Source organism: Toxotes jaculatrix, chromosome 20 (assembly GCF_017976425.1).
Source record: "Toxotes jaculatrix isolate fToxJac2 chromosome 20, fToxJac2.pri, whole genome shotgun sequence".
Classification (NCBI taxonomy): Eukaryota; Metazoa; Chordata; class Actinopteri; family Toxotidae; genus Toxotes; species Toxotes jaculatrix.
In genome coordinates, this window is record NC_054413.1 from 12,574,204 (window position 1) to 12,601,562 (window position 27,359).

The window sequence follows — 27,359 nt, forward strand, 5'->3', positions numbered from 1 at the left end:
ATGAGTGTTAGACAGTTAACATGTTACCAGTGGTGATTTCTGATTTTTCACTTTTTTGATCAAACTGGAAAAGTGTGACAAGCAACAACAGACTCTTAAATTTGAATGTTTTGGTAAAGAAAAAAATAATATTCAGAGGTCATGTATTAAAATCACATTGATAAAACCGCTTGAAAAAATATAACCACTGCTATGTTCGCCTCTATAATTAAAGTGAGCACTGATGTATTTTCATTTAATATGTGCCTGGGGAATGTGACAAACACAGGAAAGAGTGATAAATTTGGTCTGATCTGGCCTCAAGACTTGATGCAAGAGGAGTTTAGCAGATTGCTACAGGACTGTACACTTGGCATGTTGTAAATGAAGTACAGCCGCATCTGACTGAACAGTACACTGGACAGGACATCGTTTTTCCTATAGGCTTTAGGACAAAATATCTTTTTTTACAGCTGGGATACAGGGCTCAGTTTAAATGGCAAGTCAGTAACATTTTATTCCAGATCCAGATCCACAGGCAGGATCAGACATTCCAGTAAATACTGTTAGTGAAAAGATTCAAAGCCAGCACAGTAGCCAACAACAAGTTAGAAATAAATAAATAAAAAAAAAAAAAACAGATCTGACTGGAGAAAGAAAATGAGTAACACTCTGTGCTCCCTCCACAATTATCACAGAAGTGCCCTTGAGCAAGACACTTGACCGCCACTTACCCCCAGTGGAGCTGCTCAGTGCCTAGCAGTAGAGGACTGTTTGTACTGTAGAGCTCCCAGGTGTGGGTCTGTGTCCCAGTTCATAGGCTGGATTCTCTGAAGGACATGGCACATTAACTGGGTCCTTCATAAGACCTCAGCGCCAGGCTGAATAGGTGCCTCCTTTTCTAATGAGATGGTCTATACTCATACCAAAACTAAAGGTGCATTCAGGCACCTCTCACCCCTTCATCAAGTCAAATATTTCATAATCTATGTATTGATGATATCCTTAAATGGCCAACAAAGTGTAAATACCACTAGGAGCAAAATAAATAATAGCACTGATTACAATGAGTTTAAGCAATGAGCTTTAAACAGATGGGTGAAAAATAGCATACAAGGTTAATGTTAAATATGTCCATGGACTGTAACCCATTTCTCTGGAATGCCCTGTGATTAACAACATGTCAGTGGTATTAACAACAACAGTGGCATTTATGCCGGGCTGCCATTATTTACACTCCGCAGTGACTTTTTAATTGGTCTAAATCAAGTGATGTATTTACCACTTACTGATAGCAATCTGACTGCAAATGCCTGATAAATATGACACAGTTCAGTTTCATGTTTCACAACTCTAAAAGTTGGGAATTGGCTGTATTCAGCATAATGGGCCCATCTTCAAAGGATCAACCAAATTCATACAGATCTGCTAAATTCAAGCAAAAAAAACTTCACATGTTTCTCAGGCCTTGTCAGCTCATTATGACATAACTGTGCTATAAAACTGCAGTCCCTGAGTCGGAAAACAGTAGCTGTGTAATGGGGCACTGTTCAAAAGCGCATGCACAATCAGCAAGCAGTCCCCGGATAAATTAGGTTAAAAAAATGCCAGTGAACTGATAAATACTTGGGCATTTTCTGAGCTCTTTGCCTCCTGAGCTCTTTAACGGCTCTTTCCATCACAGAGTAATCTTTCCATTTTCTCATTTTCAGATCGATAGGGATTCAGGGAGAATGAAAGGCCTATTTCCTCTCAAATAGGGATAAAGCTTAACCACACGGGGCCATCTCATGTTTTCTAATCACGTCAGCCAGACTACAGGACCAGATGACGTGGCAACAAGTGTAAAGAACAAGTCTTTGAATTGTAGTACACAGACAGAAGTTATAATGATTTCAGTTGGCTAAAAAAAGAAGCCATAGTCGTTTAATGGATATAAATAACATTGTATCATTAGCATAGTGCAATTTTAAGAGCAGAGTGGGAGAGACGTCAGCTTCAGTGAAGTAGTAACCCACACAAACTATTGAAAACAATGGGGCTTGAAATGTGAAAGCAGCGTGGAGCCTGTATGGGAAAGGTACCCTTCAAACACCCACTCAGCAGCATCTGCTGTGTCTGCGGTAGTTTTTGTGTTATGAGGAGAGAGAATGATGGAGCAACTGATGGACTTAGCAACAATGTTTCTCCACCTCTCTCCAACAGGAATATCTCCCCTGGCGTCTGACCCGAACACTTAGCTTTGCCTGTAAACAAAGGGCCTTGTCAGACATGTTCAATTAATCGATGCTATTCTCACACATCACCGTGCAGTTTTCCAAGCCTTGTTCATAGCCCCAGGGTGCTAGCTCACTCCAGCATTACCACAGTGCACGGCTGTAGCTACTGCTTTAGACCTGCTCAGCCCTGGATAGCACCTCACACCATACACAGGCAGAGTAGCAACAAGGAATACATGAATAGCTGAGGTAATTTGAAGTCATTCTTATTATTCACTGCATTAGCTGGGGTTAGGTTTTACCAAGTCATCTGAGAAAAGTCTATTTTATTTCCCCAAGCTGGCAGCTATCCAAAAAAAAAAAATCATTATTGCGCAACATCAACAAAGGCTATCTGCAAAATATTTCCATTAGCATAAAAGTTAGTGTGCAAAGTGTAGATATTCCAATTCAATATATTATTAGCATTCAGAATGCACATTAGCCCTTTGGCTATTGCAATACTAGCATTCAAGATTTTGCTAACAAGTTCATCAGCATGCAAGCAAAAGAAAGTCCGAGCTAGATTTGGAAGCTCAGATAGCATTAGCATTCAGATGATAGTGGGGGCTTTGTGGTGCTAAGTGATGGGCAGGAAGAGCTCTTACTTCACATGCAGGATCAGTTCTGGGCTCTGTCATGGCGTTAAAGGCTAATGAAACAGAGCACAGGTGAGGGAAGGAATAAGCAGAGGGGAGGAGGAGCACTGGGTGGAGGGGGTTGGGGGTTGCGGGGGGGGCGGCTTGTGATCCTTATAGTGGAGCCATGATTACACATTTATTGGGTTTCACAGTCCCACTCATGCTAAATTCATGCAGAAATGCACAAACACACTTCTCGGTTTAGTGTTTTTTTCATGTAGGTAATGGCATATGGACACAGAGTTTACTTCAATTATGTAAAAACACACACACACACACACACATCTCATGGGGTTGCAGTATTTTGGCAGTAACAGCCTGTTTACAAGAGAATATTCCAAGGTCCCAGTGATTAAAACAGCTCCAAAGCACTCCTGACACTCCATTACCCAGCATGCTTTGGGTGAGGCAGGACTGTACATATTGATTTCATGCCTCATTAGACTCCCTGTCCAACAATGTCATTGTTCTCCCTGGTTCTACAGGAATCTGCATTGTTCAGAAACGACCATGTATAATTCTGGGAGGAGAACGTGGACACATAACAAATGAACACATTAATACTGAGTCTGGGCTTGTTGGAGAATCACGGTCAGGCACTGGCTGGCTGCAGACTTCTGACCCAGTTTTCAGTTCTTTTGCAGTTGCTATCGACATACTGTCCCTGCTCCAGGAAGAATATAATCTTTCAAAACAAACTGTCAGTGCTAAGAAAGTTCTTCTACATTATTTGCCTTCAGTGTTACAACTTAAGTGGCCATATCCCAGTAAAATATCACTAACAGTGAGAGGGCTATGTGTATCAGAGTTACGCAGAATACATTTTTCCATCTTACTGTTATCATATTTTTTTCTACCTCTTAATCCAAAAAAAAAAAATCAGTGCTTTGCAGATGCACTGAGGATTTCAAGTGTCACTGTTCTTGGTATACAGTACACTCATGCAAAGCAGATTAAAATTAATTGGCACTGGCATCAGTCAGTTTACAACAACAACAAACAATGAAAATGGTGTATGCACTGGTAGAAAAGATTGGCTGCCGTTGTTACACAGGTCATACAGTATGCAATCAATGCAGAGTGGTCATTGATTTAAGGGAGTTACCACTACGTATGCAAGAGCTGTTCCTAAGTCCTAGCTGCTGACTGAGGGAACACCTGAAGCAAAGGTCTCGTCCTGCAACTGGACTTTTTTTTAAATTACCAGCACAAACCAAAGTTGGAGAAACACGATGTCTAGAAAGCTGCATATTGAAAGCACATCCTTATTCTTCATCAGCTTTGATGGAAAAGTTTTCACTTTGTGGTTGTTTAACTCCCAAGAAAGTTTTTTTTGTGTGTGTTTGTATCGGATCATTTATCCCTGCTACAGAGAGTGTACAAACAGCATTGTACTGTGATTCCACTTTCACTGATTGACCTTCAAATGGTAATTGGCAAGTCGGTTTGGTAGCTGTCTCAGGGTGTTGGATGGCTGCCACTGAAACTCTCTCTCTCTCTTATCACTCTCTCATGCCCTCTCTTTCCCTTTTGAATTCCCTTTCTCATTATCTACCAAGCAATAACATTCCCCAAAGTTCCACATCTTCTGTATTTTCTACCTTTGCCCTCCGTGCTTTCCCTTTTCATTTTCTTACTGTTTCTCACACACCTTCTCTCTCTCTCACTTGACACACACTTTGCATGATTTTCATGTTTTATCTCCTCTCTCTTGCTCATTCTCTCTCTTTTCTTGCTTTCTCTCACTTCGGCCCAAAGCATGACAGCTGCAGTTGCATGTAGCCTGCCAGCTGCCTGTTATGATGATGGTGACAGTACAGTGGGAGTGCTGGCTGGGTGATGTTGACTAAATGGAACATTGCAGCACTGCTGGCAGACACAAACTCCAGCGCATGCACATACTCAACTACACACAACAGTGCCAAGGAGTACAACAGCCTTCGGCCAACTAATAATTCTTCCCTAGTCACAGCACTTCTGAGCCAGGGTGAGGCAACTGAACACCATCCTTTTCTGCCCCAGTCTCCCACAGATGCTCTCTCAGTGAGTAAATTTCGAGGGGATGCTGCTGTTGGCACATACCTCCCACTCAAGCTTGCATATGAATCATCACCTTGGCCACTTTTAGCTTAATATAAAAGTCACAAGTTTTCATCAAGAAGTGGTATCTTGCATTAAAACTGCACCTAGTGTTTGTGAGCAACTTGTGTTTTGAGGGCTACAGAAACACATTGGACAGTTTGGACAGTTCTCTACTAAATGCATGACTGAAAAGGCAACTCCTGGCAAACTGCTTCATTGCGGTATGCCAGGTTTGGCCTCACTGTGATCAAATATCTGTGTCCGTGTATGCGCATGGGTGTATAAAAAAACATCTATGTTTCCCATGCTTTCCCACTGAGTGTTCACTGGCAGAGCTGGGACGATTTCTTCCTAGCTGTAGAGTAATTTCTTTCTACCTAAAAGACAGTATACATATCCATATGACTTACACACTTCTACACACACACATGCAGAGGCAGGCAAGCAAGCACAGGCACATACACACAGTCATACTGAAAGAACAGATGAACACGCACACTGTGCATACAGTACATATGCACAATTAGTCCAGTTACACACAGTATACACACACAGAGTCCAGCCCGTATGCCCCCTGGTTAAATGACCTGTTCCCACACTGGCACAGTGAAAGAGACAAATTTTGAAGGACACAGAGGGCACACATACACATACACACACACACACATAGAGTGAAAAGGGGCACCAAAACCCAATTTTCAGCCTTGAAACCACATGCAAAAGGGCTGACATATCTGTTCGAAGCACAACGCTTTGAACTGGCGCATAACTGTAAGGTGGTATGACAGTGTCATTTCACAGTTAACCACTGCCACAGCAGAAAGAATAGTGCATTATGCACGTCAAAAGCAAGGTTTACTCAGTATTGTTATATGGAAACCTTACAATACTTTCTTTGTTATAAACTGAATGTGTAAATGGTCTTGCATGCCATAGATTTAGGGTTCCCAGAAATCTATGAGGCATCTCAAAACATTGTTGATAATCAGAAAATCATTTTTCCGTTGTTTATTGACATGTTAGAATTTCAGGAGACACAAGGTTTTTCTGTCAGCTGCTGTATTTGATAGTTATGGATGTGAAGGGGGATTAATTTCTTCCCTGTCATTCTGACTCTGAGACAGAGTTAATTTATACCAGCTGCAAAACATAGCTGTCAACCCCAGCAATAGACAGAGTATCGATAAAGGGGAGAGAAGAGGAGAGGCAGAGAAGCAAAGAAGTCTATTAAGATACACACATACACAAATGACGCACACACACACTTACACAAATTTACTTTCAGAGTAATCGCCACACAGACATCTAGACAAAATCACTTTTAAAGCAACTTGTGTAAGTGTTAGAAAGTATCAAAGAATATGCTGTTGAGAATATGCGGAGTCAATAACCAGAGCAGCAGTAAAGCTTAGTGAGAGCATATTAGCAAAAGGAAAGTTTTCAGCTCACTCTAAAGGCCAATGAAGTGCACTCAAACTCCAGCAAAGCAAAGAAGTCTAGAAAGTAGCTGGCAGTCTAGAGGATAGATTACATTACCCTCTCAGCACTGAAAGAGACCTTGCTCCTTTCAAATACGCAAACTGAAAGCCTTCAACAGTTGTGAACCTTTGATGACTAGAGTGGTGGACACTTTCAGCAACAAACTCAAAGCAGGATGAACACAGCATAGCTCAACAACAACCAGGAAGAACATGTTATAAGAAGCCACACACAAATGCACATAGCCATACACTATGGGCGTCTGGGATGTTTTGAATCATGTTGTAATTTGCCTGTAATCTTAATTGTGAAATATTATTCTATGTGCATATGGTACATGTTAAATGTGTCTCCATTGTACACTAACATTTACTATAGTGGTAAATCTAAAAATTAATACACATATATTTAACGTGAGTTATATAAAAATATTTTAACTCCTTATCAGAGAAAAATAAAGTCAATTTCTAAAAGCAATACTAGCACAGTAAAAACTGATAAGTCTCCATTTTAATTAATTCCACCCTCTCTGCAATAACCACACAAAGGGCAATAATCAGACCATTTATAAGGAGCTGTGCATATACATCTACTGATGCCTCTGGACACATCATCAGCGATGTTCCTGCAAACAGCTGATGTGCCTAGGCTCTTGCTAAAGAACAGGCTGCGAATCTCTTGCATCCAACATCCACTGGGAGACACCGTGCTGACCAGTCCTGCATACTTGGAGAGCTTCCTTTCAAAAGCCTGTGAAGCGATCTTCCCATGGGACTGTGACCAAGGACAATGTTTGGTTGCATGGTGGTGGCTGCAGTATGGTTGGAGAACTTAGCTGGATTAGTTTGCAACATCGTGGGAACATCAGTGATTTGTTTCCACAAAATGTCCAACAAAAAAAATGAAAAGAAAAACGGAATATTTCATGTAACAATATCAGCCATTGAAATGGTGCTTGCATGCATTATCACAGGTGGGAGTCTATAATTTCAGGTTAGGAAAAGAAGGAAAATTGATCTACATAAAGCACTCAAATGTAACGAGTAATGGAAACAGTCAGAGCCCCTAATAACAGCACAAGATAATTACACATCCAATATGAAAGGCAGATTTCATTTCATTTTATTTGAAAGACAGCATCCAGACGTTAAAAAAAAAAAAAAAAACCTGTATTAATTCAAGCAGCCAGCAGGATCTAACAGAACATAACACTCTGGAATTTTTCAAACAAACTAAAAATATTGTGCCTCCAAAAGATTTTTTTTTCCATGACTACTCAATAATTGAACATAATTTGTACTCTGCAGCCTTTGCTGTCTTTTTCCTGTTTTTCTGGTTCTAAAGTTGCATAATTGTTCACCAGTCCATAACACCAAATAACTTTAATCTATCAATTATAGAGTGTAATTTGAAAACAATAAATTGGCTAGATGCTACAATGTGGAGATGAAAAATACGATGCATCACCTCTTTTAAGCCAGAGTATTTTTCTAGGGAAAGATTAACTGCCTGCTGGGTGTTTAGGACAACAAACAGCTTTCATTAAACTCATTATAGGTGGAATCATGGAAGTATCACAGTATCAATCAGGCATAGTGCAAAACATGAGAAAACATGCAGATTACAATTTAGCAAGAAACAAGTTTGAACTGCCAGGGCTCATTTCAGAAATGGACCAGGACATTAACTCCAGCTAAATAAAAATATGCAGAAAACTGATATTGTGGAGCAAATCAGCGCTGGTTAAATTGGTCTCTGTGAAGCTCTCCTTAGGCAAGTTGAGACATGATGCAACATGGTGCAAAGCATCTTGAGAAACTCAAATGCCTCAAACTGTAGGAGTAGAGGAGTCGTTAACCCTGAAAAATTTAACAAGAGAGATAGCCAATTGACAGTCATCTGAGAATGTGGAGATTTTGCATGAAGCAGATAGTCTGATGAGCTTTCTGACACACACACACACATATATATATATCGCGTTAAGTGCGATTAATTAATTACAGTCATAGCGCGTAAATTTTTTTTATCGCGTTAATCTAATTTTCAATCTCTAACTTTACCGTTTCGTTTTTATAAAATCCGTTTTTATGTGTTGTGCTTCTCGTGCTTGAGTTGTTGGGGGTGGGACGCAATGGTCACTCACACCCTGAAGTGGACATTGATTGGCTGTCATTGTGTTTGGAGGGCAAGGTGAGGAGCGGTGATAACAGAGAGGAGAATGAAAATGGAAGAGCATGTGAGAGTTGTTGGCCCAATGAACAGGAAATTTACATTTCAAAAACACCCCGACGGCACCATTAATAAAGGTAAAGTGACGTGCCTTCTGTGTAAGAAAGAGTTTGCTTACCACCGAAGCAGCTCAAGTTTAGCCTACCACATCAATGCAAAGCACCCAGTCGCGAGTGCAGCCACAGCTAAGGTTAGCAGCGAAGACGTTAGCAATTTAGCGAGCCGTAGCAAAGCTCTTCGCCAAACTAAACTCGAGGAGAATACCCCGCGTATGAGCAAGTCTGCAAATGACAGGCTAACGAATGTTCTTGCCAAGTGGATAGCGATGAACTGCAGGCCGATAAACATAGTGGAAGACGAGGGGTTAACAGAGGTGTTGCAAACTGCGTCCAATGACCCATCATACAAGTCACCGTGCAGGACTACAGTGACGACCCAAATCAGCAAGATGTACGACGCCGAAAAGAAAAATAAACTTGAGATTTTGGTGGAGGATTCGCCCAACTATGTTGCTATAACCGGAGATCACTGGACCTCAGCTGGCAACCACAGCTATTTGGGGGTGACCGGACAATTTATTGATGATGAGTGGAACCTTAACTCATTTGCACTGACCGTCATGAAAACAGAAACCAGGTATTTTGCTGATAAATGCGCCGAACAGTTCCTCAAGGTGGCAAATGACTGGGGAATTGAAAACAAGATATAATCCACCATCGGTACAGACAGTGCAGCAAACATGCTGGCTGCTATGAGAGTGCTTCCATATGAGCACATTGCCTGCAATGCTCACATTCTCCAGAAACCATCACGGTCTGCCTCGATAGCAGTGGGTTTGCCGGTGTTCTGGCAAAGTGCCGCAAGATTGTTGGCCATTTCAGACAAAGCCACTCATTCATTCATCCACCTGTCCATTTATTCATTCATTCCTTCAGGTGTGGACCAGTCTGGAGAACATGCTCCAAGCAGCAGAGCCCAGAAGAGCAGCTACTCTCCAGCCCTCCACAGAGGATGATGCTCAGAAGAAGAAGAGGAGGAGCACTCTCCTGCTGGGGTCCGACTCTGACTCAGAAGATGGAATGGAGTCTGGAGAGCTGCAGCGCTACAGAGCAGAGCCCAGCATCAGTATTGATGACTGTCCCCTGCAGTGGTGGTATGCTCACTCAGGAGCCTATGAAAAGCTGTCAGTCCTAGCACGCAAGTACCTGGCCTCCCCGGCAACCTCCATACCCTGTGAGAGACTGTTTAGCCTCGCAGGCCACATAGTGCAAAAGAAAAGGGCAGCCTTGCTCCCTGAAAATGTGACCAAGCTGGTCTGTCTCATCGACTGGCTGAAGAAGGAGAAATAAGAGGCACGAGGTCAGCATAGCTGCTATGTCCTCTGTAGCCTACTAGAAGTGATTGCTTGATGTTATTTCAGCACTTTGTGATGAACTATGTTACTTTTGATGTGCTAACTTACAGCACTGTGATTGATGGGTCTGTTTTATTTATTTTTTATTATCTGAAGCAGAGGAAAAGCAATAAGTTTAGTGTTGTATTACTCAGAAAACTGTTGTTACTGTTTTTTTATGTTAACTTATGGCACTTTATAAGGACCTGATGTTTTATTTTATTTGTATTTCCTAATTATTTGGAGTTTGACAAAAGAACACAGCAGATTGTAAATGGATGCATCTGTTCAAGTGTGTTTAAAAACAATAAATGACTTTATAAAGTCATTTTTTGTTCTATATCAATCTTTAGATCTGCCACAATAATGTAATAATGAATTTAAATGAAAAATACCTCAAGTTGAGTGCTTTTCTCAGCAATTTTTAGGTGAGATTAAAAATGAGATTAATTAGATCATTTAATTACAGATCATAATTAATTAATCTCTTATTTTTTTTAATTTCTTGACAGCACTAATATATATATATTAAATTTGACCCCTGACTTTTTGTCAACTTAAAAAGGGAAACTCACGAAGGACGATCTTTCCTACTCAATTCTAGGGTGTGAATAGACAGTAATTTTGAGAATTATGTAACAGTAATAAAGGATACATTTGAAAAAGCATAAATGCTTTTTTTTTTTTTTTTTACTTTACCCACACGTTACTGGAGTTAGTTTTAAAATACAATCTGACTTCATGACAAATCTGAGGGAATGTTGTGAAGTTCTGTGTGCCTTCCTAGTTAAGATGACAAAAGTAGTAGTATTTTGGAGGAAACACATGGCACACCTTCAGCAACCCCAGGCTGACAGAGGGAGTTATTAGTGATAATGAGTGCACTACACAGAGAACTGTTCATTCCAAGTTTCTACTACTTGGTTGGTCCCAGAAGGCCACACATCCCCCGACTGAGTGCATGCAAAAACAAAAGTAGCAGGATTACAAGTTGTAAGCTTTCCAGTGTCATGTATCTTGATTAAATTTCAGGGACCTTACCAGAGTACTGCATTTGCACTCAGTAAGCAAGTTGCCTGTTAGACTGGGTCACTGTGTGGAAAGTTGGACAAACCTTTCCTTATGAGAACTGGGCCCGGGACCAAATGGGCCAGTGCCCATGGACCAAGAAACTATCAGGCCACCAGGTGTTTTTCCACAAAATCACATATTCAACAGAAAGTGTAAAGGAGAGAATATATCTCAGCTGTCCTGTAAGCTATGCATAGTGCACACTGACTCATTTTATTCTAATCCAGTGAGTTTTAAGTATCTCAGCTGGCCAATCAAATTATAAGGGAGAACACTTGTTTTTCCAGCTGTGGCACATTAAGAACGGACTGAGAACCATGATAATCAAGAAAATGTTCAGGTATCATATGAAATATGAATCAGTCTCGGAAGTGATGGATGTTTTTGTGCAGAGGAAAGGGATAAAAACTTGCTGGTTTAAGCAAAGACATGGAGTATGGGTAACTTAAGGAAATATTCAGATTGAATCAACATGCTTCTATCACCTCAGTGATATTTAATATCCATCCTGCTTCACAAGAGTGGATTTTCTGGCCCATTAAGCTGCAAACACAGCAGCAAGTACGTAAATCTCAAAGCTTTAAAACATCCCTTCATAAACCTATGAATGGTGTCACAAACAACTTCCCATTTCTAATGGTGTTTCATTCTTGAAATCCTTTAACAAACCCCCAGGGCTAAAAATGGTAGGAAGTCATTTCACTAACACAAAGATACCACATGTCACTTTTTCCTTTACCACCAGAAAAACATGCACACACTTTACAACAGATGGTGTCTGTTAAATGGAACCTAAGTCATGTGTGTATCCTCACTGGAACACCACAGTGGAGAAAGGTGTGCATTAGGCATGATGATGTTCCACAGTAGGAGTGGGGCTAGGTTACTGGAGCATTTATTATTATTATTATTATTAGGAGCACAAGAGCTATATTTAGAGTTAACCTTTTCTCACACATTTACGTTACGCATCTGTTACACACTTGCAAATGTATGCACACACATACCTGTAGCGCACAGAACAACCCATAAATTGTGGACTGAGTAGAAATCAATGTTCTATTTAAGATGTTGTGACATGAGGACATAATATCACACTTCTGTGCTGTCCGCACAGATTAGTGATGACACAGTTATGTGAAGACATCAATGTGCAGATGGTGTTGAAAAGCATTATATATGAAATATCATGTTGTTGTGCAGCTGAAGGCGAGTACATCATATCTATCAAAACAGCCACGCTACCATATCACCATCTAACACTGTAGTGCCACAAAGGGAGGGATGATTACAGCAGGTATGTTCTTCTTTGCTACTACTTATTTTAAAACTAAATTGTAGAGACAAAATCAATGCAATAAATGTATTTTGCTGAGACAAGTGCAGAGACATTAATACAATAGGACTTGACATACAGTCAAAATGAGAGTGGAAAAACAATTTGTGGAGAAATTATAGCTTGCCTACACCTCTGATCTCTTACATTTACTATCAATTTCAAATTATTTCTTCTGAAAAATGTGATTTACTGCATGTGAATGTAGTAGTTACTGTCAAACCCATACTATTTAGTAACTATGTAGTCAAGCCCCTGTCCTCTACTGCTGATCACTAATCAGCTCCAATGGAGCACCTGGAGGACAAATACGTTTCTCAAGGATATGTCAGTAAGCATATCTTATTTCTTTCCCCAGTGCCAAACACTGAGGTAAGCAGCGCTATACCAACAGATTTAGTCCAACAGTCCTGTGATATATCTCCTTTTGGGTAACTTCTGTTACCCTCTCTCTCCTGCTCTCCTGAATACGTGAGTAGAGCTGTGGTTTAAAAAAAAATATCTGGTCCAATGCATGGATCTGACTAAACCCTGCTTGCTTCACTGATTCAGTAATGTGAGAGCACTGAGAGGTTCTCTGGTGGAGAATAAAAACACACAAATGAATGCCATTTGCACAAGGAAAAAAAAAAGCTTAAATTGCCATCAGCACTTGTCCTTCATTCGGTAAGGGTAAATGTAAAGTGGTATTAAATGAAAGAGAGTTTTAGAGTCAATGTAGATAGGCAAAATGATAAATCTATGGTGCATTACATTTGCTGATGAGCTAAATTGAAAATGAAACAGCATTGCATTACACAAAGGAATAAGGCCAAGGCTAAACACAAATCACCAAATGCAATTAGTGTGTACCTGAGATTTCTTTTTTTTTTTTTTTTACAGAGGGACTGGGGACACAAAATGTCTTTTCATTAACATTTGTCTGTGAGGTTCTTTGTTTTTCTATATACTTCAATAAAGTATAAAATAAACACACAGAGAAGTCAGCTAATTTAATTGTGCAAACTAACACAACACGTGCCCTATAGTAACCAAGGCTGTTAAACTCATCCTTTTTTTTTTTTTAAGAGGAGTCCCACTCGCACAAACTCATTGTATCAATCACACTTTCCCTCCAATCATTCCCTTTTTCTGTCTCCTTCCTTTCCTTCCCTGTTTTCTCACCCTCCCCTTCTTAGTCCAACACCTCAATCTCAGTAACATCCAATGGGAAACATGTAAATTGTTATAGTTCTGCACACATCTTCCTCCTCTCTCACACAAAACTCACCACCCACCTGACTCCATTTCTCCCCTCTCTATGTCCTCTTGTCCTTTCCTCTTTCATGTTCCTCACGCTAACCTGAAACCAGGCAGCGTCACGTCCCGGCCTGTCCTCTTGCAGGGCTGCAAGCTACCTTACAACGCTCCCCATCGAGTAATTGCCTTGATTTTAATGACTATTTCAATTATGCCTTCTTGGCTACAGCTCTCACCCTGTAATCTCCATCATTTCCGTCCATTACACTCTCGCATTCCCTTGGCAGCAATCAATCTTAGGTTTCTTTTAAACACTTTAAAACAGCAAAGCGCCTTTTTTCACTGAATAACAGTGACAACCTCCTGACTAGCCTTATAGCAAGCTGTTCAAGGGCTATGAGCGGACAGAAGAGGAATGAGCAAGAAGAAAGAGAGAGGCAACCAAAAGCAAAAATGTGCCTTTCTTGTCCAAGTAACCACAATACAGGTTTGACAGATGTACATGGGAGAGTTCCTACCTGCTCTTTCACAGAGGCAAGGATGGAAGAAGTCGTCTCTGTCTCAGATCTGTCTCCATTGGATGCTGGCATCACAGGGGGAACCATGGCCCCCTTCTCTTGCTCTGCAGGCTGCTCTGGTACTGGCATTGCTAATATTAATACACACAAAGAAGAAGCATTCTTGTTAAGCTTGCAGTTGTAAAAGTACAAAGTTGAGGAAAAAGAGGCAAGTAAAAATGGGTCATGTCAATGTCAATTCAGTAAGCTCAATAAATCTACTTTGTTTAGATGGAAGGAGACTCTTCTGCCACCTTGCATCTATGCCAGATTATCCATCTATGCCTGATTTGGAGTAGCAGTATTGCAGCAACAGTGCAGGACTTGTGGCTTCTTCAAAACAGCCTCTCTGTCATATGGCCTATTTTTCATATGCAGCATCTTTTATGTTGGAAGATAGTGAATTTGAATTTTGACATACCTGATTTTTGCCAAACTAGTACATGCAGTTTTCCAAAATCTAGATACAAATAATAGCATTGATCAAAGCACCTGAGAATGATGTGAAATGATTCTTTAGAACAGAAGTTTTCAAACTGTGAGACAGGAGAGGTGCAAGGAGGACATGGAGGGAGACATGTGAGGGAAAAGCCTTCAGCCTTCCTGCAAGCTGAGAACACAGATTTACAAGCCCAGCTGGAAGACCGGGAAAACAGGTCTTGGCATCGGAATGTAAGCGTGGTGTGAACATCTTATTTTCATGGAATCTGTTCTTATTGAAGTTTCTGGAAAACACAGTTTGCCCCCCAAACCAGAGGACCAGACAATTCTGTTTATTATTGTTACTATTAGTCCCAGGCCCTTGAGACGCAGCTGAACTATGGGACTGAAGCTTCTTGTACAGCTACTCTGCACTCACGGGTGTTAATTAACTAAAATCTAAAAGTTGACCTCTCTCTCATTGACTGGTCAATGGAAGAGAATAGAAAGGTCTGTGCTTGCACTACAGCTGTCCTTGATATGACTTACGGGTCCTAAATTTCACCCTAGAGTTTACTTGCCAGTCAGACAAGAGGCATTGTGTGCATTGTGTGTAACTCGTGCAAGGTGAAGCTAATACCTTTTTTCCCAAAGTATTTGGTTGCCTCCACTCTTCTTTTGAACCCCATGCTACAGGGTATGCAGGGCTGCATGGCCATATTATCAGCTATGAAGCAAATAGTAAAAAAAAAAAAAAAAGAGAGAGAGAGAATATTTCTAAACTGAAGGAGTTCCCTGATGGTATAGCAGAGGTAGATAGACAGTATGCTGCATCCCCAACCCCCAAGCTCTATCATAACAGGTTCAGCCTTCAAACTAGGGGAAGAAGGCTGAGTTCAGTAAAATGTAGGTTCCATTTACATCTTATTTCACTACTTAGCTGGAATAACAAATTGGAATGACTCATAGAACTCTGTGTAGGAATGCTAAAATAAGTGGGTCAGTAGGTGGAGATGTACGTATGATTCTATTGTCTCCCTTTTGTTTGTGTGTGTGTGTTTTTCCCTTCTCTGTCATGCACCTTTGTGCAATTATCTTTATTACTGCCTTTGTTATTAGTATTATAGCCAGTTGAAGACTGCTGGGGTGGGACTGAAGGTATAACATGGAGGTGGGATGGATTACAGATTAGAGGGCTAAGAAAGGGGAGGGTGTTTTTTTATTACTTTAAATTACTTTAAATTCAGGTGGTCTGAAAATAAATTATTGCACTTAAAAAAAAAAAAAAAATCTAAATTTGATGACCAATTTTGGTTAATAGCATTATTTGTATTTGTCCTAGTCAGTACCAGTTGCAATACAGTTGTCATGTGTAGCCTTTTTTACGCAATGGGAAATAGTGCTATTATAGATAAACCATGACTTTAAACATTATTCAAGATGGATCTTTCACACACTTAAGTCTGACAAAAAAAAAGAATGAATAGAAAATTGCATTTAATATTTTTAAGCATGTCTACAGTTGTGTAAATACAGATTCATGTGATGCCCCACATGGCCATAAATTATTTTATTCAGGATACAGGAAAGTAACATGTGTCTCTAAGTGACACTTCATTTCAAAGAGGTGAGTCTCTCTCCCAATGATTCACTTGGGTCTCAACCATCATCAAACACCACCTCACCAACTGTAACAAATTACGACCAGTCCTGCACAGATACATCTGTCTTCTCTCTTTGCCGTAGTTCATCATATAAGGTCTAGATACTCTGGAATGATAATAGATGCATCATTTTACACACATTTGACACTAAATTGAGCCATCTATAATATGAGGCACTGCAGTATTTTAAATGCTATGAACACTGACACTAGAATCTTTTTTCTGCTCTATGTGTAGATATAGTCCTCATATTTTAGCAGTACAGAGAGATGACCAGCTATAGATCATATACTACGCATAAATGCCAAACAATTGCCTGAAACATGATTGTATGTTAGGTTAATTTTTATTAATTTATATGGCAAAGAGATTTTTTTGACAGCAGAGCTGCATTAATTTATATTTCCATGTGCTTGACTTGGAGGACAGGTTTGATTGGTCTGGAATAACACTTCACACATTTAAGGTTGAGACACTCTCTATACGCCCTTGCCCGGTTAGCTCAGTTGGTAGAGCATGAGACTCAGTCTCTCAGGGTTACACCAAAAAGTTGGCCCACACCACCCGTGGAGGTGCCATAGGACTTCGGTGCATTGTGGACTTCGGTGCATTGCCGCCCGAAGTGGAGTCGGCCCCGCGACCTGGGCCTGGACCCAGATAAGCAGCAGATGATGACATGACATGACACTCTCTATACACTTACTATTGCTGCAGCAAACTGCACATTCTAAGCAAAGTGTCTCACAAAAAAGTTGATTGTGATTTAGAAACTTTAGATAGAATTTGACCCTGCTTCTGTAACATGAATTGGAATTGTTTTAAATCATCCTCTGTGCTTCCTTCCTGTCTGAGCTAAGAGCCTACAGAGAGAGAGAGAGAGAGAGAGAGAGAGAGAGAGAGAGAGAGAGAGAGAGAGAGAGAGAGAAAAATCACGAAATTAGTCTGTGAGTTTTAGTAAGACACACCATGGGGACAGGATTTTGTCAATACAGCAGCCCCAACTTCAGTAAAAGACCAAATAATGAACTGATTGAGTGTGGGATTTAATCATGGAGTCTCTTACTTTACAATTTGCTGATAGTTTTAACATTTAACGTTTGATGTAGAGATCTGAATCTGTCCTAGCTTCTCACACATTGTGTACACATACTAGCGCGTGTGCGCTTCTGCAGTGCAATTTCATTCGTTATCACCTTTTACACAGCCTGTTCACGAATGCTATGTTGGGCCCTTATTCTTGTCCAGTAACAAGGAATGGGGAGGGGTCTATGTGGTGCAGCAATAAGCCAGCAGAAGAGGTGGTCACAGAACCGTCTTCGTTTTGGCGCCTTTCTGACTTCTGTGGAAAAGGCAGAGTCGGCAGGGCAGCGTTATGTCCGCTTTGTTTGGCACCAGTGGCGGTTTTTGGCGCGGGCGAACCGGGCAGCCATCCGGGGCCGCATTGCATGGGGGGCGGCACAACCACGTGAAAAAAAAATCATCTGCGCCACTAAGCGGTTTTCTATTATCTATGATATTACTGTGTAGGGAATGAGCAAATTGCCGCCCCCTGCAGCTGCAGGTGCCCCTACTTGCTGAGAAGGTGCTGAGCTAAGAATCTGTGTGTGGAAGGGAAAATGGAGGGGGGTGCGGGGGACAGTTCACCTGTGGGTCTTTCCCAAATGAAACAGACAGGGAGGGAGGGGGGATCCACTGTACAGAGGAGCTTTTCAAAGCTAAAATTGATCAAGTCGTACCTGAGGTCAAAATGTCTAAGGAACGGCTCACTGGCCTTGCTGTCATCAGTATCAATCACTCAATAGGGGAGCAGATTTCGTATGATGACATTATTGATGATTTTGCATCAAGGCCAGAAAGGTCAGGTTTTAGTTTTAGTTTTTGTTTGCTGCTCTTAGTGCAATAGTGTTATAATTAGATTTCCTTTAGTGTGTTTTCATTTGTGTGATGAAGAATTTGTGCTATTCAGAATATTTATTCTACATTGTATTTGTATATTATTCTTTTTTTTATTTTTCTAAAATAATAAAATTATAGTTTTTATTTTAAATCATTGTTATTCTCTGCTGTTGTTATGTGTGATTGTGTATATTTTTGCCACTTTTAGGTATATAGAGTATATTTATTAAATTTCTGATAACTTAAATTTCTAAATTGTTTTGGCAGTGTTGGAGTTGGAGATTGTTATAAATTAGGGGTGAGCGATATGGCAAAAATATCACATCACGATTTTTTAATGGTAAAATCATGATCACGATTTTATCACAGTTCATTTTTACAGTGAAGTTAATTTAGAACCAACTATTTTCTTTGTAAAAACTTAGTTATAAAGGCAAAAAAAAGTCACCTCTTTCCACGGTTTACTACTTCTCTCATATGGCGTGCTTTTATCAAAGGCTTGTGTTATAGTTGGTTGTTTCTGTGTAATGTCTTTAGCCGTTACCACTGGCTGATGTGTGGTTGGCCTCGCTGCTTGGCTCTCACCAAATAGTTCCGGATGCTGCCTCTTCAGGTGGTTAAAGAGGTTCGTTGTGTTTGCGCTTTGTCGTTTGGAGAAAACCCAAACCAGTTCCATACGCAGTGTTGGGGAGTAACGGAATACATGTAACGGCGTTACGTATTCAGAGTACAAATTATGAGAAACTGTATTCCATTACAGTTACAGTTTAAATAGATAGTATTCAGAATACAGTTACATTGTTGAAATCAATGGATTACGTGACGATACTTCTCTGTTTCACAAGTTTATATTTATTTTTTAAATGAACGAAGGCAACCCGATGCATTTCCCAGTTTGTTTTGTTTTCCACAAAAACAAACGAAAATAAATGAGCTATTCGCCTGATCAGTCGGTCAGAATGGAGTCGGACGAGGAGCAGCAGGAGCAAGAGCTTGAGCCACAGCCGGCAACACAGAGCCGGGACAGGAATGCGTTGGCCAAGACAGAAGCAGCGTTACGTTAGGTATTCTGAATACGTAACGCCGTTACATGAACTCCGTTACTCCCCAACACTGTCCATACGACTGAAGTGGAGTTCTTTTTGGGGACCAACTCCAAGCTTTCACTTTCGTAGTCACCATGGCTACCCGCTACACCTTGACTAAAACAGCGAGGCTAGTAAAAAAAAAAAAAAATCAGCACTGCTCATACTTCGGCATGATTGGTTGGTCATGTTCATGTGAAGCGGGCTGTTAGTTGCCCAAGGAAAAAAAAACTTCCCGCGCTTCTGTGCGCAAGCATAGGGCTGCAATTAATAGAATGTGCCCTATAGACAATAATACGATCTCTCTCCTCTGGCAGATCATCAACAACAAGATCGTCTTCACGATCTAATATCGTCATATCGCACACCCCTATTATAAATATTGTTATAATGAAACATGGCTGTTCATGGATTAGGGTTTAGGGTTAGGGTTAGGGTTAGGGTTGAGGGGGGGCGCTCAGAGGGGGTCTCGCCCAGGGAGTAATTCAATGTAGAACCGCCACTGTTTGGCACAGTGTAAACATTCAAAGTGGTATAATGAGGGGTTTTCTTAACAGAAATATAGCAGGATCTCTTTTTAAAAGAGGCACTAGATGCTATTAGTGTTTTATAGTTTTAAACTGTTTTAAGAGCAATATTGATATATAGTAATGTCATTTAGAGAGCTAATTAGGCAGACATGGAGGGTAAGTGAGCCATTAGCATCAAGCAAGTCATTCAGCTTACACAGACAGCAAACAAGTCAGTGTGGATCCAGACAGCCTGCAAATCAAACATCCAGCCAGTCTATCAGCGAGTCAGATAGTCAGCAGACAAACTGCAGGCCAGACAGGGTGGTGTCGGTAAATAAAAGATGCTAGCAAGATGGCCTGCATATGGTTATTTTCACTCTCACTTGACAAACACCACTTCTGTGTCTGGCATCTCCCCTCCTGAGTGGAGATGAGTCACCAGAGTTTGGCTTCTGAGCAACCAGAACCTCAGCAAAGACCATATTACACCAGCTGGCTGACAGCCAAACGTGAAAGTCAGTGGGCAGAGGAAAGAGTCCCACAGTTGTTTTTCTACAGTAAACACCTCTGGCAACTGAACTGGAGGCCCTGACCTGCCATAACAGTATGAACCTATGTAAACATGTGCTCCATCGATAATTTAATCTGCCATTCCTTGGCAATGGTTTTGTGCTGTGGTTGTCCACAAACAATCCAGAAGCACTTAAGCCTATTGTATTTTGAAATATGCATGATAGACCTCTCTCATGGCAGGAAAATCACAGGTGTGACTAATAACATTAATGATGGCTTCATTCAGTTTAGCTGTGCCAGTAAGCCATGCCAATGTGCCAGCCTGCACAATACCACAACCCTGGAACTGGCACACCTATGTGAAATGTAGCCATTATTATTTACACCCGTTTAGACAAGTCCAAATATCTGTACCTATTTTTTCTTTCATTGTACTTTTAGGAAGATTTGCAAATCTTAACTGCGTAGCTGACTCATTATTGCCTTCCAAGTGTGGTTGTTTGCATTTACTGACTTTGAGGAACAGTGCTTTGTGGCGTCAGCTCATCAGATAAACCCCTATTTTCCAACTGCTTTCTAATCCAATATTCATAATATTTCATAAACTGACAAATACAATCAACAAATACTACTGCATTCAGCAAGTGAAGCATGGTTTGAGTGATATTGATAAGTGCATTCTGGTAGATTGAATCATCTGAATCACAATTTTTAAAAAAAATTAATACGCATCACTGGAAACCGCAGGTGCAGTTGTACTTCTACTGAATAGATGTTCTACTGAACAGGAACCTCAGCTTAGAGGGGGCTTTCGGAACTCTGGGGACACATTTAATTGTAGCGCATTCTGTGTTGTGTGTGGCTTGCTGTTGAGCTGAGCAGGAATAATGGCCCAACATTTCATTTGGCCCATCCCCATATGAGACATGAAAAGCTTAAAGCCACCTGTTTTCGAAAGCATGGCAGAGGACTTAGCCTTTAAGTAGACGTCCTAGGAAAACAAAGTGTAAATGACAAAAGAAAAACTCCCACCAAGTTTTACTACTACCAATATATTCACTATTTTACAACCTGCAACTGCCTCCTTCTACATTAAGTTTGCCTTTGATAATGGCCATCAGTAACAATAATCATCAATCTCTGATGAGCGGTCTGAAAAGTAAAGACTTGTAGCAGTCATGTGACGTATGACAGTTTGAAGTGCTGCCACTGCAGTCATTCTGTAAGGATGACTGAAACTATTGTATTCATCCACAGTTCTGCAGTTCTGCTTTCTTCACTTATACAGCAGGATGGGCAGCTCTGACCCATGATCACACCATGACCTGACTGCTAAAATTCAAAATGTCCGGAGTTGTGGTTTAATTTTTTTATTTTTTTGAATATGTACATCTCAGTTTCTTTTTATACTATCAGTATTGTGGTCTTCAGAATATACTTTGAGGTTTGGCGTCCCATCCCCAGGCCAGGGTCCCAAGTATTGCGTGATCAGGAAGCCATTGTCTTCAGCATGTTTGAGTGGGTAGCTCCTCTAAGGAACACAATCAAAAGCATGCTTTCTCCCCTTCACATGAAATGACAATGCTGAAATATTTACAAAGCTTTGAAATGCATTCTAGGTTGGAAAGGACTGAAAAAAGGAGGTTCCTTGGGGATGCGAAATAGGGCCAGAATCCTCCTGCAGATCTATGCTAACACACAATTATCGTTCATCATGGATGACATTTTGACATGGCACAGCAGGAGAAGCACAGGTGTAAGTAATGAAATTAATAATGGCTGAATTCCATTTAGCTGCCTCAGATTCAGGGTTTTGATATTGTGTATGTTGGCACGCTGTCAAGGCTCACTGAGACACTTGAGGAGTGAAGTGGCACTGTTAATGTTATTATTAACTGTATCTGTGAAGATACATCTTCCCTTACTTTCAGTCCGGGCCATTGGAATTTTAAGATGCTACTTCTCGGGCATTTCTGTGTTTTATCGTACCTACATAACTACTACATTTAAGGTGGTGCACGTGCAGTATGTGAAAGCTGAGAGTCTTATCTTTTCAGTGATATAAACATTTACAAGATACAACAACTGTAGACACAACTAAACCATCTTCAAAAAAAACATCAAAGTAATAATGTCAACTCTTATTGTTTTTATTTTTCCTCTACGCACCCTGCGGTTCCAACACGCACAGCGACAACAACAAAAATGGTCTTGTTTTGTCCCAAAATGTCCAAAGAATCACGTCCAGGGGAAAAATACAGTCAAAAACATATGTTTTTAGGTCCATAAATGATCGAATATAGCAGTCGGATTGTTCCAGTTCGAAAATATATACCACTATTTCTCCTTCGTTTCTTCGTTTTGGCGCATTTGTTTTGTGTTGAAAGTTGACAGGCGTTTTTGGCAAATTTGGCAGGAATGTTAAGGGGTTAAAATAATTTAAAAATTTAACATGTAAAGATTTACCAGAAATATATTTACATAAGATAATACTGGGAATGGCAATGTAAAATCCCTTCCCTGCAGAAGAAGACAGGAATAAAGAATTTTAAATATTTCTAAGGCCCGATAAGCACCTGAGTTCACATTCACACTTACTGGCCACAACGACTGATGTCGTCACTGTAACCTAGAGCAATTCCATCTCACCTAATGGCCGTACTCCAATACTGCCTGGCTAAAGTATTCGTAACAAAGAACAACCAAGAACATTAGAGTTATGCTATTTCCTGTTTCTAGAGAATTTTGCCTTAGCAGCCTAGCTCAAACTCTAGCTAAAATGAACAACAAAAAAAAAACAACAAAAAAAAAAACTATTCAACATGTTGCTCTCTTGAGTATAGGTCATTGTAAGTCATTTAACTATTTGTAATATAGTCATCTGTTAAACTGTAAGAAGATATAAAGTAAAAATAACTGAGGAAGACACAGTCCACATGGTCATTAAAAACACTTGACCAAAAGTGACCAACAACTGCATTGATCGTTCAACAGCACCAGAGACACAGTCAATACAGGCATGACATGCTCCATTATATGTCCTCTGGGTCTAAAAACAGATTATCTGACATATGCAGTAAGTGCTGCTTTCAACAGCAGTATCTTACAACTAAAATCAAAACACATGACAGGTTGGGATTTGATAAATTGGTACCTTGCTATGTTATTTATTAGATTTGCATGTTGAATTTAATTTGAGAAATTAAACAGTGTAAGTTGAAAACTGACAACTGTACTTGCCATGACTAATCCCTAAGGGCGCTGTTCTCTGTACCCTTTTGTTATGTTTGGATCTCTTTTGTGGACATTTGGACGTTTTCAGATTCTTGTTTAGTTTGTTAAGTTTTGTTCACTGTTCCTGTTTTTTTTTTTTTTTTTTAATCATGGCCCTTGTGCATCTTGTCTTGTTCTACTTCCTGTCCCATTACCTTATGTATTTAAGTCTTGTTATTTCCCTGTGTCCTTGTCGGTTTGTCCATGCCCAAGTCTGTGTCAATACCCGTGTTGATACCCAAGTCTGTACGTGAGTCTGTGTCTTCCCCATGTTCGTTCCTGTACCTGTGCCTTGCATTTTTTCCCACCTCATGGACTTACCTTGGTTTCCTCTGTTTTCAAGTAAGAACATTTTGTATTTTCATTTGGTTTTGTTTCTGAGTATTTTTCTCCTGCGTGGATGATTTTTGGTTATTTGAGTTTTTGTTTCCTGGCCCTGGACACTTCCAGTGATTTTTGGTTTATTAAAAGACTTTTAGTTCACTCTTTTTGCCTATTACATATATATCAGGATTTGATAATAATAACCTGTCTTCATTACTCTTAATTTTCATCTCTACTTCGTGTAGGTATTACAAGCATTCATAGACACTGCCTGTGAACTAACAACTTGTTTATCAGTCACTTTTTGTGTTCTGGTGTGACTTATTCATGTCTGCTGAAGAAACGTCAAAGATAGTGACAGCAGAAAAACAAGGCTTAATACTCAAGGAAAGGACAGTCAGTCTTTTTTACTAATGTCTTTTACTTTAACATGCCTTGCAACTGAAATATTGAAGCAGGATTACCTACCACCTTTCTGTCTTATACAGCAAATTACTCCTGAGAGGCTGTCACTACAACCCTATGTTTACCACTGATGCTTTAGATTGAATTGAACTCTGCTGCGCTGGATATATGAGGCACGTCATTTGAGTAATTGTGTAGCAATGTCTTAAAGCAAGCGCTGTAATGGGGCCCAGAAATGGAAGGTATATTGCCATAAGAGTTTTAGTGATACATTATTTAGCTCTGGCTCAAGTCCAGATGAAAAAAAAAGATGTCCATTGAATGTCCATAACTATTAATTAAGGCTGGCCGTTAGTGTAAACAGACAGGAATTTAGTAATAACTTTGCATAGAGAGAAAGAAGAGAGAACAGAGGATGTTTCCTGCAGTTTCAGGCTGCCATAAACATAGAATTCAAACATGACTATTTGATTTGGGATTGTTTCTGGTTAAAAGGTAAAATAACAAAAAAGTATAAATGTTCTCTTACTAGCCATACACAAGTAGAACTCCTGTCCTGATTTGGAGGACTTCCTCTCTTGCACATTGACTATAATTTACTAGCTTCATTTCCATTTCAAATTTATTTGGAACCAGTTCCAATTCAGGGCTGGTTCTTGAGTCTAGTGTCTGTGTAGGACTTTTATTTTTGGTGGACCGGCTTTAAGAAAAACACACCCAAACAAATTCTGCACTGGATACAGGCAGTATTCAGTTAGTATTTCCCTTTGACATAGTTAAATTGACCTAGAGGAGCTAATACGCCATATAACATTTCAAAGACAAATGTTTCTAAAATGGCTGTGTGACAGGGCTATTCATGCATATTCAACCACATTTTTGATGACTCAAAGCCACTCTCTGAAAATTATGGCTTCTGATGGGGAGTCTCTTGAGCCCACAAGCATTCATGGAAAAAGACATGCACATTTGAACACACACACTTAACGTATTCCACTGGGTCTAAGTGAAGTGAAGTCTATCTGTTGCTATGACCCATGATGGCTTTATTAAAATTGACTGAATGTTCTCCTGTTTATACTCAAATGCTCAAAATGAAGAACATGTACATTCAATAGAAATTTGTCTTTGGGGTTTTGAATATCTAATAACATTAGCTGAGCACACTTGACCAGCATCCTCAAGAGCTGGAATAATAATCACCCCTAACATATCGCTAACGATGCTAATGTCTTCAGCATGAGGCAAAGCTGGGAAAATGAAGAAATAATAATTAGAAATTTCCACACCCAATTTCCCCAGCCAATAACTCACTCCTGATTTCCTTTTGCCTTTCAAAAATGATCCCCAAAAGTCTGGCACATAGAATGTCTTGGATGATTGATAGCTCCAATTTACCGCCGTGTAATGCCTAATATTAAATTCTGAATAATGCATAACTCAGCATTGCTGTGAGATGGAGAGCGTGCATGTTACATGCATGTAGATAAATGCACACACACACACACACGCACACACACACACACACACAACTAAAAATATTTATTCTCTTATGTAGAATGTTTATGAATTGAAAAGATCACAAAAATAATAGCTTTATTTTTACGTTTGACAGCAATTTATTCATTGCGAAAGAAGTTCTACATGCTAGAAGTTCAATTTCCTAGTATTTAAACATTAATTAATGAGGTATTAAAGGGTTCATCCCTGGGATTGTACACAGTGCTTAAACTTTAAAGCTTTCCTGTGGCCAAAGTCAAAGATTTTACAGCATGGGGACATCAGAGTAAATATTAAAGTAGCCCCCCTGTTCCACAAAGTTATGTTGCCTAACAAGCACCTTATCGTTTTCCTTTTTAGATTTCAGACAACAGCTCATCTCCTGTCTGACGACCTCCATTAATAAAACTTAATGTTTGCATCTGTGGTTTTCAGTTTCATAGTTATTTGACCAATTGCAGTTAGAAATTAAATCAAAAATTATATAGAGAAAAAAAAATCAAGCAAGGTTTGCTGATGCATGAATAGTGAGTAGAGGAAATTAATAGAAAATGTTATTTTAAGACTTAATAATAACTCAAAGTACAAAAATAAAACTGACGGAAACAGACAACACTAGCAAGTGTATGTATAGGTTGTTGAATGTATGTTGTGGATTTATTACAAGGTTGCTGTATAACCTGTAAGTGTATATTCCTATGACCCCATCTTTCCATATCAAGAAAATTGGAAAAAGTCACATAGTGATTTCCTTTTATGTTAAGAAAAGGATTTTGTTCAAATAGAAACAAATATATCTGAAAAACTATAATCATGTATCATCATTTTTGTATGGACACATTTTCAGTAGACGTATGGTACTGAACACACATTCACACAACACATTCTTACAATGGACTTCACAAGAATGTAAATCACTAATACATAAATTGATGCAAAAGCAATTTTGTGCAAATCTACAAATTGGTGCATGAAGCATTTGGTGCTTCTGTGCTAAAAGGAGGTGTGAATGTCTACAGTATACGCACATCTTGAAAATGTGAGTTGAAGGTCTGTTAAACATAAATTCCACCCCCCACCCCCTCAGGAGATATGAACATGTTCAGATAACCCTAGGAAAGGCCATACCAGACCACAGACCAGAGGTGGGTGCGACTCATGGCTCCAGCAGATTCGGGAGGCTGGTCACAGACATCTGTGATCTGATGCCTGAGGCTTGTTTTGCTCACTATCAAAAGCCCCAGTGTAAGCAGCCGACAGAGGCAGCATCATTGATTATTTCAATCAATACCCCCAGCTACTGCCATTGTAGCATTTCTATGATATACTCTACTGTGTTACCCTAAGTACACCAATTATTTGGCACTCTATAGCAAAAATTAATATTTAATGGATTTCTCTTAAAGGAGAAAAAACAAATATATTTTAATTGTTGTTGTTGTTATTGTTGTTGTAGCCTGGAGCACACACACACACACACACTCCTACAAAAACGCACATACA

The 27,359-nt window shown here is 39.9% G+C and overlaps 1 protein-coding gene across 1 annotated transcript in view; it reads right to left on the reverse strand.

The window, feature by feature from the left end:
* The window catches only part of ctnnd2a (catenin (cadherin-associated protein), delta 2a), a 291,359-nt gene that overhangs the window by 234,460 nt on the left and 29,540 nt on the right, over window positions 1-27,359 (reverse strand). Inside the window, exon 2 of the mRNA XM_041066353.1 lies at window positions 14,226-14,356. Coding sequence (XP_040922287.1) covers window positions 14,226-14,356 — 131 coding nt within the window. The remainder of the gene's footprint in view (window positions 1-14,225; window positions 14,357-27,359) is intronic.